At 44.3% G+C, this 14,565-nt stretch overlaps 1 protein-coding gene across 2 annotated transcripts in view; it reads left to right on the top strand.

Annotated features, from left to right (window-relative positions):
• RNF20 (ring finger protein 20) overlaps positions 1-14,565 on the top strand; it is a 223,437-nt gene that overhangs the window by 60,461 nt on the left and 148,411 nt on the right. For both annotated transcript variants that reach the window (XM_078672289.1, XM_078672296.1), the window contains exon 10: positions 14,038-14,217. In XM_078672289.1, the coding sequence (XP_078528415.1) occupies positions 14,038-14,217 (180 nt within the window). The remainder of the gene's footprint in view (positions 1-14,037; positions 14,218-14,565) is intronic.

Genomic DNA, 14,565 nt, shown 5'->3' with positions numbered 1-14,565 from the left:
TGATCTAACTCGAGAGGAGAACCCCGAACATAATCGAGACCTGGTGCCATTTGTCTATGCACGAGTGCAGCGGGACGTTGCCGGAGCCCTTGAACAACCAGCACGACCGGCAGAATCATCGCCCGCGCAGGACTCATCTTTTCCTTCGCTTCTGGAGGCTTCCTTTCATACTTTTCTGACTGACTTTCGTGTATCCGGGAGACTTCGAGACTTAACATTTTTGACCCTTTCCAGCAGTATAGGTCTTCTTTTCTTACAACGTTTTGACTCTTTTGCTACTATGTCGGTCCTACCGGATGGGGTTTGTGCGATGGGCCAGGGTTTAATTTGATTGTCTGAGTTCGGTACAGTGACTATCTTTTGGCTCTGCTGGGTGGTGTCTGTGAGCGTAGGGGCCAGATGGAAGTCTGATCGTCTGGGTTTGGTACAATTGCTCTGTTTGATAAGGGATTTGCTGCCTCTGTTGTGCCGGGGGTTGGGCGGGAAGGTCTTCTCTTTCGTTTGTGACTCCCCTATCTGTTTGCTTATTAGTCTGCTTTCCTTCGCTTTGTACGACGGTAGGGGCTGTCCGCTTTTGGCGGGGGGAGGGGAGTCCGGGAGCTCGTATTGTATTGTATGACATTTCCTCCTCCATCTTTTCCCTTCCTTGGGGTTTATTTTAGTGGGCGACAGGCACGCTGCTAGTGGGGTTAGGTCGTAGCCATCTGCAGGGGTGCAGGGTGGGGGGCTAAGGTTTTTTTATTTTATTTTTCCTTTATTATGTTCTATGGCCTTTCTTTCTCCCTTTTCCCTTCTTCACAAGAGATGTGGCATATTATCCTGAGCCGCTTAGTTCCTCATATCTGGGTGTCGAATGTTAGATTTTAATATCCTGTCTTAATGGCGGGCGGGTTCCGATGCTGTTCGCTTAAGGTTATCTGTACTGTATTGTTTAGCCCCAGCTCTAAGCTGGCATTGTTGATTTTCAGATGTCTATAACTGCTGTGTATATCCTCAAATCATTTGCCCGTTCCCCATCACAGTATGTTCCTCCAAATGATGACACCCGATATGTACATTTCTTCTCTTGTGTTATAATTAATAAAAATAAATATAAAAAACAACAACATTGTTTTCATTTCTGTCTTATTTAACATTTTAAAATAAAACGTTTCTGCATCACTGTTGTTAAACCCTGAGAAGTATGGGAATTTCACATAAAATGTTTTCGAGCTGCCTTTAGGCGGTGTTGCACAATGTTCCCATTGGTTATAATTTAAAACATTTCTAGGTTGAGCAGATGTATGCAAATATTGATGACCATAATGATTATAGCAATATAACTCTTCATAATTTGATGAACCCTGCAAATAATCATGTTCTGTGAATTTTGCTGACATTACTAAATCTGACATCATATTATTAATGTTTTCAAAGTCCTAATCATCAGAGAAAGTACTTGGGAGTCCACTGGGCCTACTACTTATTATTGGCCACATACACAAGTCAAATACTTACTAGAACATTTTGCTAAAACTTCTTGGAGACATGAAAGAATTTTGAAGAATTAAAGAAAAATGTATAGACTGCCATAGATTTCATAATCCGTTTTGTCCCATGCTACCCCACCGGGTATTGGATTGGCTGTGATGTTCACTGATGACAGTTCTCTTTTCTCGATGTGAGATGATTTGTGAGGCTTTAGGACCAAGTTGATGTTCTGACTTGCTGTGTCCATTGTACTGTATTTTCCTTCAATGAATTTTCCCAAACATTGAACCATGATGAGCCAAAGGAGGAGGAAAAGTACACCTAACACAATCCAAAATTCAATCCATGGAGAAATCAGATATGTTTCTTTGAGTTGATGAAAAAGTTCAATTACTTTGTCTTTGAAAGTTTTAGTTGCTGGCATTTCTTCATGTTCACTTGGATCATCAGAAAAGTCATCGAAATTGATGAAGTAGCCAGATGCAGTTCTGTCAATTGTTGGAATTGTTTCCAGATTTTCTTTAGTCTTTGGATCTTTCTTTGGGACATTAGTATAGTCCGATGCTACATCATTGTAGACAGGTGTTTCTTGACGAACTGTTGCAATTTTGGTTTCAAGAGGCACAAGTTCCATGGCTTTGTTGCATAGTCCTTTTTTGTTCACTGCAGGTTTATCAAAAGTGATTAGTCTTTCAGTTTGAACCTCTTGGATTGTAGCAAGATTTGGTCTTCTGCTATTTCTTGGGAGTCCACTGGGCCTACTACTTATTATTGGCCACATGATTGTGGTTTTACCAGGTCGATGGATACAACTCTGTTCTCCTTTTTACCAGCAAGGGGCGGTAGTACTACTGATCTTGTTCCGCTGACAGCTAAGACAGGTACTGCTTTTCTGTAAGAAGGCCCAAATTCCTTCTTCACCGCGATCTTCTCTCTGACTAGATCCCCAATCTTTGGAATCCAGACAGGTCTTGCTGGGACAGGTGGTTTCTCTTCAGTGGCTGTTGGCTTTAACTTTATATTACTCAGACTTCTTCTTGTTTCATTTTATGTCCTGTAAAATAGCCAAACGGTCTTTGATATCAAAGGCTTTTTCTTCTACCACTGAAGTGTGACTATCTAAGTCCTGGATATGCATTCTAGTACCGAACAATAGTTCATAGGGAGTGAGACCATTTAGAGAATTTCTTGGCAGATTGTTAAGACTACGTTGGACACTTGTTAAATGTTTGACCCACCCATCACCCGAACCTAATACCCTCGCCATTATAGATTGCTTTATGTCCCGTTTTTTACTTTCCACTACCGCATTTCCCTCAGGATGGAATGGAGAAGAGTACTGCAATGCAATGCCCATGCTGGCCATGGCCTCCTTGTAAGTTCTAGAGCTAAACGCAGGACACTGGTCAGAATGTAGCATGCCAATTGCGTATGTGCCGGTAAAGACTCGCAAATCTTTGTATAACAGTTCTGGCGTCAGCCGAGCGCTGGAGTCTGCATTTTAAGTAAATCTAGTCTTAATATTTATGGGATCGCATTTCTCCTGCTGGATTTTTGCGTATAGATAGCCTTATGCTTTCTAATAGAGGTGTCCTGGCACTAGTCTGGTCCGGTTCACGACTGCGATCTTGTTTGCAGCGAGGACAATCTTTTGCAAATTTGTAATGTTGCAAGCTCATCCCCGGCCACCAGTATTCTGATTGTAATTCTTTTAGAGATTTCACGATCTCTAGGTGCCTTAGACCCTCTCCCATGTGTGCGTCTGCTATTAAAAAGACTCTCCGGTTTGTGTTTGGAATTACTCTATCCCCCACTCCAGGGACTTGAGCAAAAGGAACGGAGTTTGCATCTATTGTGTATGTATAATTGAGTGGATAGCCGAGAGGTAATGCTGCATAGTCGCCTTTTAATTAGGCTTTTACCACTAGCATGGTTTCTCCGTCTTTGTATTTTTTAGAACGCTTTTTTGTGGCTACGGAAGCCCGTTGGACCGCTTCCGCTGTGGCTCTTTTAGCCAATGAATTCCCTGCAACATGAACGCCATCACGTTGATGACTCAGTGTAAGTATCACGTGAGTCTTTTGTAGTTCTTTCTGCAAAAGAACTACTTGTTCCCAAAGCTTTTTATGCCTTATTGTAGCACCTGTGTCATCTTTGTAACCGTTTTTGATCCATGTCTGCATGTCATTATTGTAAGACTTGACGCAGTAATGCGAATCGCACACTATTAGTGTGGGGAATTCGCGATCGGCATTTTCAAGCGCCATCTTTAAAGATCTTATTTCAGCTCGCTGAGCTGAACAGTTTCTGAGTGATTTAATTTTGGTGACTATTGGTCCGAATTTACCAAAGCGCCAGGAACCTTTAACAATCGCGCACGCTCCGTTGTAGGATTTTTTCTCTACATCGTAGTGTTGTGCAAATCTGTCCATGTAGATTACACATGTGTACTGTTCGATAGGCAGAAGTTCGATTGGCAGAGGATATTCTTCTTCATATTCTAGATCTTCAAGTTTTTTCATTTTCGGGTCGAAATAGTATTTTACGTCTTCTGCAGCAAGAGAATTTTCCCATTGTATCCATTTTGGATCTAATGCCACAGCATTCAAATTGCGTGGGCTTGTTAATGCCTCAAGGGCTGACTCTGCTGTTAAAACAGTTATCTTCCTGCCTTGGGCTTGGACTATTTCTTTTGCTACAGCAGTTTGGACCGCTATTAGAATTTTTTCAGTAGAACAGAATCTCATTTCAGCTTGTGTGTGCAAATGTGATTTGTAAGCTATTGGTACAGTTTCTCCCTCATTAGAGGTCAGGTACGTGAATCCGCATCTTCCTGGGATGACTCGGATTACAAGGTTGCGTATGTTTTCGCGAGTTTGCAATTTTGTTTTAGCCAACATGTCTGTTTGCAATAATCTTAAAATTTCGGTGTGTTTCTGAGTCCAATTGCTTGGTTTGAAATCAGGTTTTATTAATTCATAGAGAGGTTTAACCCTCTCTGCATAATTTAGAATGCATGGTCTTCCGAAATTCAGGAAACCTAGTATTGATTGTAAGTTCTTCAGCGTTTTAGGTGCTAGGAGTACAGCACACTTCTCTAAGAAGTTTTGTGCTAGGCTTTTGCCTTCACTTGATAATTCATATCCTAAAAATAGGACAGGTAGATGGGCAATTCGTGACTTTTTAAAGTTGAATTTGTAAACCTCAGCTGCAAACCCAAGTATTATGGTGTTCACTCTTTTCAAGTGTGTCTCAAGGTCATCATCTGTGAGATAGATGTCATCGACATAAGATATTGCCTCATCATCATATATTTGTAGTAACTCTGTTACCCTTGCTGAGAATAATCCTGGGCTATTCTTGAATCCCTGTGGGAGTCGACAGAAGTGTTTTTGCGACCCCATTATTGAGAAAGCGGTCAAATACCTGCTTTCAGGTGCAATGTTTTGACAAAAGAATCCATTAGAGATATCTAACGTCGTTTTATACTTTTTACGCACAATGTTATTCATTAGTGCTGCACTGTGTGACTTTTGTACTGCAAATGTTTTGCAACAGGAGTTTAGGTGTCTGTAATCCAAAACTAGACAATATGAATCGTCTGGCTTGGAGACTGGAAACAAAGGATTGTTCATTTGTGAGGTGCATGTTTCAATCACCCCCTGATATTCAAGTTGATCTAAGATCTCCCTGACTTGCTTTTTAGCTTCTTGCTAAACTGGGTACTGCCTTGGTGCAGTGGGTTGATTTTTTAACTGGATTTTGTGAGGAGGAAAATCCTCATCCCATCCTACATGATTTTTATATAATGCAGGAGCTTTAGCCACTGCCCATTTTCTTGCTAATGTGTATTTTTTATGAATTGGAATATGATTTGAGAAGGCAGGCATAATCATTTCTTCGCCATGAGGGCACTCCCTGACAAACTCTGGTGGCCAGTCTTTCTCAGCTAACAGGATGTCATAGCCTTTCGAAAGGTTATTCCAAAAGAGACCCCTTATTTTCCTAGTTTTGTCCCCCTCTATTTGCAATGGTATTTCGTATAATTTATGGGGTTTGCTAACTCTGGTGTCTGCAGTTTCCACTTGAATGTATTCATTTGTGTCCACTGTCTCCAGAAGATTCATCAGGATCTTGCGAGCTATGGTCACTTCTGCTGCGCTGTCTAGCATTGTCTGGGCCCACTCTCCGTTTTCCAGTTGTGTCCTCAGTATCGTCTGCATGTTTTATTTTAATACTGGCTACCTTCTTTCTTAGAAATTGTAATTTTTTACTTTGATGAGCAGGTTCCTTGTCTTTGGACTTTACGTGCTCTTCCTTGTGTTCTGACTGTCCTCTTCTTTCCGATTTCTGTGAGGAAGTCTGAAAAGATCGAGAGGGACGTGTATCAATATCTTTATCTATCTGGTTTTCTCAATTTATCCCTATCTCTAAGGTTGTATCTTTTCTCAGAGGGCTCCCTCTGGGGAGACTTGTGTCCTCGATCCGGAGATCTATCTCTCCATTGAGGAGACCTTCCTCTGGACTGGAATCGTTTTTCTCTGGGAGTAGATTGTTTATTACCATCCCAACTCTTTTTTGAAGTGTTCAGATTATTTTTAATAAAGGTTTTTTCAGGATTTTCAGTTAGTTGGGGTTTTACCGGTTTCCCACCAAACTATCTCTTCCTAGTTCTTCATAGGATTTTTCTATGATTCTGACAAGTTCAAATGGTTGTTCTGCTATATCTGTTTCTTTCAAATTCTGGCGGATCGCCACAGATGCTGCTCCTCCTTTTATGTTGGCTAATAATATAGCCGAGACCTGCTTGAAGTCTTTCAGTAATTTCATACCCAGAGTTAAAGCAGGTTCTGGACCGTATTAATTTTGAATCTGTCTTCGCACATCTGGTATTACCGCCATAGACGGAACACCATGTGTTTTTGTGTATATCGAAGCAAAGACTGTGCCCCAAGTGTCACAATCCTCCACATGTGGTGCGATCCCCATTGGAAGACAGTCGGAATTCTGTGTTTCTCAGTAGGTGTAGTATCAGGAAATACTGCCTCTATTTGAGTGATTTTTTGTGCTAACCAGAATGGAATTTGTTCCCGTTTTGCGGGTATTTTGCCAATGGCTGATTGTATATTCTGTGGTGTGATTTTCTTTGTGTTCCCCTGGTGAGGGGTGGTCTGTGGAATTTTTATTGCTGGTTGGACTGTTGAAGTCCGCATTACATATTGGACCAATTGTCTATGTATTTTAATTAGCAGTTTTAGCTGAGCTAAAAGTTCCTGGTCTGACATTGTTTCAATGTCTGGATGTGGTGTGTAGCTGGCTAGAACCGGCCACGTGGCTCCTGGTCTACCTAGTGGACTGAGCCTGCTGATGTGATTTTGATGTTTTAGGGCGCCTGTGGAAGACCAGTGGTCCCTACCTCGTCGGAAGGGCGGTGTAGTCGGGGGGGCCACACCCCCACACCGGGAGGAACAGCGTCCCTTGGTCACCGGACATCCTCTCTTTGCCCACAGGATCCGCTAACCCACGAAGACCCGGAAACAGACCAACAGGATACCGGAAGCGGAACCCTTGCCGGCGACCCGGAACCCGACCCATCTGGAACCGGAAGCTCGTCCACTGCAGTCCGCCGGGAACATAGAAAAGACGGCAGGAACGGGGAAACATCGTTCAGCCCAGCGGACTCGTGGCAGGAGACAGCGAATGGCGCGGAACCCCCGACGGAGAGCAGAAGGAAGGAGGAGAGCGGAGAGGAGGCGGAGATTGGAGAAGAGAACGAGGAAGAAGACCTGTGGACGGAGGATTGGTGGCGACCTCCGGAGGTGGCTGGAGAGCGGCCGTAACTCGGATGAGAGTTACGGCGGGGCACGTGAGTACACTCTATCCTTCTCCGTGTCCCTTAGTGTAAATAGTGTAATTGACTGTAAAATCTTGTATATAGAGCCTCACGAGCACCCCGCACTCGCCTTAGTCCTTAAGAGAAGTATCACGAGCACTGTACGTAAAAACCTCGCACTTATCCCGGACACCTCCCATCACACTACCCTCCTGCTTGCTGATTGGTCTTATCCCTACCTACCCTTCCCACCTTCCCCACATTCATAACCTGGCCCTTCACTTCCCGGTGACGGTGGAAGTACTCAGTAGTCCTTACTGGACGGGACTAACCCCTGTACTCTCTCTCTTACATATCTCCGAGGAGACCCATCAACCGGCCGTACCCTGACGACAACAGCCCCGCAGAGGACCACAACCCGGATATCCACTCAACATCCACACCCTCCCGGCTGGGAGCTTCTCGGCGGCATTTCTTCCCTGCAAATTCTTTTGATCCAGACTTTGTGTGCACTATCAACAAATAAATCCTTGACCATAGCTCACTACATTCGGCCTCCCCGCCTGTTATTCCGGTCCGTCCAGCCCACAGTTTCACAGCGCCATTAAACCAGAGCAGGTGCTCTTGGTAAGTTAGTGGGATTTCAACGTCCTCGAAAGGAGCATATTCATCCGGAGGTTTCCCTATTTTGTAATAGTGGAATTCGTGTGTTACAGCATGTGCTGCTGGGAAATTTATCCATGATTAGAATACCTCTGTCTGCCGATATTCATGGGCCTCTACCACGAATATGACTGTACCACCTCGTGATGATACTCCATTTTCTATAAGTTTTTTAGTTATAGTTCTTCTTACATTTACCGGAATGATTATAGCATTCGGGTCTTCATCTTGGAGACTTGTGTCATCCGCTAGGAGTTGAGCTGCTAACCTAGCTCTCTCTCTTTCGTCTTCACTTCCCCCCATTTTACTGACAGAAAGTTTTGTTGCAGATCAAGTTTCAGGGAAACAAAGATTAGGTGCGCAATATTTTGGAACACTGTATCCTTCAACGTTGACTAAACCAAAAACTATACATAGGAATCTCTTCCTACTAAGTTCCGGCGGATTTTAACCTTTTACCCACTCCAGACGTCTTTTGGAGTTTTTACGGGAAAAAGGGGTCTGTGTGAAAAAGCACGACTGAGTTACTCTAATGTCTTGCTTATCGCCTTACCAAACGTTGGGCGCCATGTAGTGTAGTTCCTATATTCCCAATAGGCTCTGCGCATTGGAATGATATAAACAGTAGTGTAGACGTAGGACTGAGGTCGACTAGGTCTCTACTGACTATATTAGACTTAATTAGTTTTGCCAGCTAGCTCAGAGGTCGCTAGAAACTTTCTCGAATGTTCAGGAAAGAGTTAACTCCCCGGATTTAGACAAGAAGGGATTAGCTTCTGACAACCGCATAAACATGACCACTTTGCTCCCTCAGAATAAAGAGTGTATCTTTAGAGTCGTGTGAAAACAATGGACGGTTATTTCACTCAGTCAATCGTGCATACTTAGTTTCACCAGAGTGCAGAGAAAGAGAGAGACAGGCGTTTTCAATAAAAGGTGTTATTTATTGAGCAGTCCTCTTTCTCATGCAAGAGAAAGGAATTGCCACAATTGCAATACTTATCATGAAGTAAAGTACGTACAGAAAAAGGAGTATTATGAAATAATACTGTAAAAGCATTGATATGGTTTCTTAGCCATATGATACTTTAAAATGGATAAAATATATACACACACATAAAAACATTGACTAACGTACTCAACTGGTGCTTCTAAGATACGCCTACCCCGGTGTACCTGACCTAAGCCTAATACGTGGGAAGGAGTAAGTAAGTTGCAGTTTAAGTTAAGTTAGGTTTTTACCAAGGATCTGAATCAAGAATTCTCTCAAGGGTTTAGTCAGCTCCATACCTTGGTAATAGAATGTAGGAGGTCTTATATCTCTCTCTCAGGACTCGATATCCCAGCAACCCGCAAGGGTGACTGGAAACACCGGAGCTGAATTTTCTCGGCTGGAGAAAAAGACAGCATCTCTCTCAGTGCGTCAAAAGGGATGGGCGGCTTCCTTCGGCTCTCGCATCAGCTGGGCTTCCGGGCAAGTAGATAGCCGCTCTGCTCCAAACCACCGTGTGCTTGCTTAAGGCAACGTTGGTATATTTATACGTGAAAGGTGCCGGGTTTGACGTAAGGTTGGACATAAGACGTCACTAAGAACTAATAGTTCTTTCTTAACTCTTGGAGTTCATGTGCAAATCAAAACAAGAGCAGGTGGATTTCCCGGGCTGCTGGAGGCTTGGTTTGTTTAAAGAACGCGTTGTACTTTCTAGGAGTCTAGGGGAGTAGCCTTGCCGTATTTTTTTTTTTGCAGAGTTTTATATAGCGCGAACTAGACTTGCACCGAATCAGGTATCAGAGCGCTTTACATAGCACCAGTTACGTTACATGAGGACACACTTTCATTTTTTTAGGCACGGGGAGATTAAGTGATTTGCCCAGAATCACAGGAGGTTTTTGGCGTTGTTACCGAGACTCGAACCCAGAACCCCAGGTCCGAGGTCGAGCGCCTTAGCCGTTAGGCCAAACCCTCTCCCCTCTATTTGGACTGCATGGGCTATTACTAAATATGGATATGATTCTTATGCCTCTATAAGGATATTATTTATTATAACCATATCAGGGCATAAATCAGGAATATCGAATTAGGGTCCTAGATAGAAACACAACACTATCGTGACAGATGCGTCTCTCCACGGCTGGGGGGCGCACTCCGGAGACTTACAGATTCAAGGGATGTGGTCCCCGACGGAGTCCACGTACCACATCAATTTCCTGGAACTCAGAGCTGTTTACTTGGCACTGAAGGCCTTTCATCCGTCCTTCCGGACCAACTCTCTGCTTGTTTAGACTGACAATACGACCACGATGTATTACCTCAACAAGCAGGGGGGGGTCGAGATCGCGCACTCTGTCGCAGGAGGCGCAGGTGATCTGGCACTGGCTTCTAGCCAGAGGACTGACGATAACGGCTACCCATCTAACAGGTGTGCAGAATGTTCAGGCAGACGCACTGAGCAGACTGATTCAGGAAAACCACAAATGGGTCATAAACGACGAAGTACTAGGAGAAGTCTTTGCAAGGTGGGGGACTGCAGACGTAGATCTGTTCGCCACCGCCGAAAACAGCAAATGCCGAGACTTCGCCTCCAGGTACTACCAGACGGGGACGCTGGGCAATGCGTTATGGATCCACTGGTCGAACAGCTTTCTGTACGCTTTTCCACCCATTCCCCTGATTCCGGCGGTGCTCATCAAACTGTCCCAGTCCAGGGCGCGGATGATCCTGATTGCCCCGGAATGGCGAAGACAGTGGTGGTTCACAGACCTGCTTCACCGGTCTCTCCTTCTTCACATACGGCTGCCGTGCAGGCCGGACCTTCTCACGAAGTTCGGGGGGCAGATGTTGCACCCCAACCTCTCGTCTTTGAGATTTGCGGCATGGCTCCTGAGATAGTGCAATATGGCCATCTGAATCTACCAGAAGATTGCATGGACATACTGAAGACTGAAGGAGGCTAAGCGACCTTCCACTAGGACTTCTTATGCTTACAAGTGGAAGAGGTTTTGCATCTGGTGCAAGTCCAAGAACTATGACCCGATGACGTGTAAGGAAGATGTCATCCTTCCGTATCTTCTACATCTGGCGCAGTGTGGCCTTAATGTCCATTCCATTAAGGTTCATCTGGCGGCGCTGACTGCCTACAGGAAATGCTCTTCACAGACTTCCTTCTTTCAGATTCCTGTGATCAAAGATTTTTTGGAAGGCTTGAAGAAAGTGTTCCCTCCTGTCCGGCTTCCTTCGCCTTCATGGGAATTGAATGTGGTGCTGTCCAGATTGATGAAGGAGCCTTTTGAACCTATTCATGAGGCTTCGTTGCAGCACCTGTCCTGGAAGGCGGCGTTCCTCGTGGCCATTACATCGGCCCGCAGGGTGTGTGAAATTCAGGCGTTGTGTTGCCAAGAACCTTATACTGTTTTTTATGCTGCTAAGGTTGTTATGCGTACTCGCCCTAAATTTCTTCCAAAAGTTATATACGATTTTCATGTTAACCAGACCATAACTTTACCTACGTTTTTTCAGAATCCTTCCTCTCCAGCGGAAATGTCCCTGCATTCCCTGGATGTCAGGAGCGTGTTGAAATTTTATCTGAATAAAACGAAGGATATTCGTAGGTCAGACCAATTGTTTATCAATTATGGATCAGTCAGGACAGGTCTTGCTAACTCTAAACAGTCCATCTCGAGGTAGATTGTGTCCTGTATACAATTGTGTTACCAAAAGGCTAATAAGACCTTAGGGGGTAAACCTAAGGCTCATTCCACCAGGGGCAAAGCTGCCACGACTGCTTTGCTCCGTAATGTTCCAATTGCAGAAATCTGCAAGGCGGCCACTTGTAAGTCGGTCCATACCTTTGCTAAGCATTACTGCCTGGACACTGATGCCAGGGCAGACGCTCAGGTTGGGCAGGCTTTGCTGCAAAATCTTTTCGCACAGTAGTGGTGTTATTTCTCTTTCCTCCACTGCCGCTTTGGTGTGGGGATGGGCTTGCCATTCTAGTCACTAGATTATGACTATACACAGAGATCCCCTACTACAGAAGGAGTCCATTTCTGTAGTAGGGGTATCTCTGTTATAGTCATAAGCGCCCGCCCTCCTCCCCGGTGGAGAGAGATATTCATGTAAGAAATGCTACAGGTCTGGCGTGTTATGCCTTCAAAAAGAACTGAAAGTAAAAGGGACCTGCAGTGCATTCTGGGATACTGTGAGACTTCTGGAAAGTACTCTTAAAGGCACAGTATCCTGTTCTGAGCCACATAATGGCAGCCTATGGGGCTTGTCTGTCCACTTCTTCCTCTCTATCATTCCAGAGGGTTTTGCTGTTAAAGGCAAGGTTTTTCTCTATGGAGAAATCTGGACAGGCTGTGCTGTTTGTGGATTTTGGTGGAATTTCTGGTTGAAGTACTGGACAGTGTAGCCTGTGGATATAGGCTGCATTATCTGTCTTTAAATTCTCTCAAGTGTTGATGCAGTTCTGCATGGTTTGACAGCTTAAGAGATTATTTTTGATTGCTCCGGGGTCCACGCACATGGGCGGGACTATTCACTAGATTATGACTATAACAGAGATACCCCTACTACAGAACTGGAGTTACAGGACAGAAACTACTTCTTCCAAGTGTCTGGCTAAAGATAAAAGGAGTTTAAGGTGTGTACAAAGCAGACCGGGCATAGCCCTTCTTTACCAAACAAATCCTGTTCTCTTTAACCTTCTCTGACATCACTTACATCTGCCTGTCCAGTCATCTTCCCAGAGCTTTTCCCGTTCCAGTGAAGGCCAACCATTATAGTAAATCTAGTATAAGATACCATAGGTGCCATTGTCACTGCGTCGTTCTTAAAATCCCCAATTTGCTGTACTCCTGCTATCTACTGAGACATTATATAGCACAGGCTCGCCTCTTGGGCCAGAGCAGATTTATTGTTGACTGTTGACTAGGCCTTGAGGAGATTTTTAGCATTTGCTTCTCCGGTTCACCACACACCTGATATTAATGTTCCACTGAGCTCTATGAATACACCTTTGGGAAGGAACGTCAGACTGGCATAGGATCCTAAATCCTTTGGTGGTCGTATTCAGGTAGCGCCGGCATGTTTACAGGCTTCATAATCATTTTGGCAAATATTTACCCCCCTCTGCATGCTTTGCATTTGATGATATTTTACACTGCTCTTCACTGGTCTATGGTCTGTAGAGGACTTCATGGACACAGCACCCACAGTGTTCCCTTCGTGGCACTCTAGTGCGAGTTCTACAGTGCCTCAGTGGTGGCTTCCCGCTACAATACAAATTACAAGATGATCTACCATAACATTTCTATATCTGGGAAGCATTTCCTTTGGCCAGTACAGATACTAAGTGCCTTTAGGCCATCCTAATTAGACAAAAGCTATCTGCAAGGATCTTCCGCTTCCTTGTCCCAGACAAGGGCAGCAAGAGACGGAATAGATGAAAGAGAAATAATACACACCAGGTCATGCTCATTGTACTGATTGTACAGTGCCGGTTCTAGCTGAACAATGCTTGTTAGAATTTCTACGTAGGAGGCGTGTTCTGTATTGTGTTTAGATGCAAGTACTACCCGTCTCTGAGTGTTTGCCATTGTCTGGATCTGAATGTATTGTATGTATCAGGTTCAGTTTCTTTAAAAAACATCTAGAGGGTATTGCTGTAGTCAAAGAATGAAAGGGTTAGTGGCAGGCCTAGTTTGTAGCACAAGCTTTGGACTTTGCCTAACATCAGAGGGCAAGACTGCTCTTTGTAGTCCAGGAGATCTTCTGCTAACAAGATGCGAATTTTCCAACAAGGCATCAGGGAGTTGCTAGCAGCTGGTCATCCATGGGCTTGCAACCAAAGCTGAACAGACACTGCTTTTGTTGCTGAAATCAGTAAAGAAGTAACATGGATACTGGTACAATTCTTTCTGTAATATATGTGGGTTTTTCTACTTCTGCTAATAAAATGGCCCTGCAATAGGACAGATATGGACGTTTTCAATTACATTTGAACCCAAGTAAAGGGTATGCATGATGACTGTAAAAGGCTAAAAAAAATGCTGCTCTGTTTCTTTTCCAGGCAGAGCTGCGGATGGCTGTAGAAGAGGTGGTGAAGGAGTCTCCGGAGTACCGCTGCATGCAGTCTCAGTTTTCTGTCCTTTACAACGAGAGCCTGCAGCTCAAGACACAGCTAGATGAGGCTCGCACACTCCTGCATGCCACCCGGCTTACCCACCAGCGGCAGGTCGATCTCATAGAGGTAATGCCCCTCATCTATGCCACTTTGAGCTTTATTCAGATTTTACAGTGGGTGCACTACGCCATCTTTTTCCGAGCAGTTCTTTTAGTAATATTGCCTCAGGATTGCTTTTTCCTTTCCACCCCTAGTTGCGCTTTCTTTTAATGTTCTCTCCCACTGTCTTTGCTCTTGTGGGCTTTTGGATGATAGAGGTTCGTCTTCTCTCTCTCTGTCTATGGCACTCTTTTTTTTCTTTTACTCCTCCCTGCTCTCTTTCTTCTGCACCATCTCCTGTTTGATAGCTTTCTTTTTCCTTTTCTTTGTCGAGATGCCAGAAATGTAATCTTCCCTTCTGCTCTTTGCCTTCCA

This window comes from Lissotriton helveticus, chromosome 1_2 (assembly GCF_964261635.1).
Source record: "Lissotriton helveticus chromosome 1_2, aLisHel1.1, whole genome shotgun sequence".
NCBI lineage: Eukaryota > Metazoa > Chordata > Amphibia > Caudata > Salamandridae > Lissotriton > Lissotriton helveticus.
This window is presented reverse-complemented; position numbering and strand designations above follow the sequence as displayed.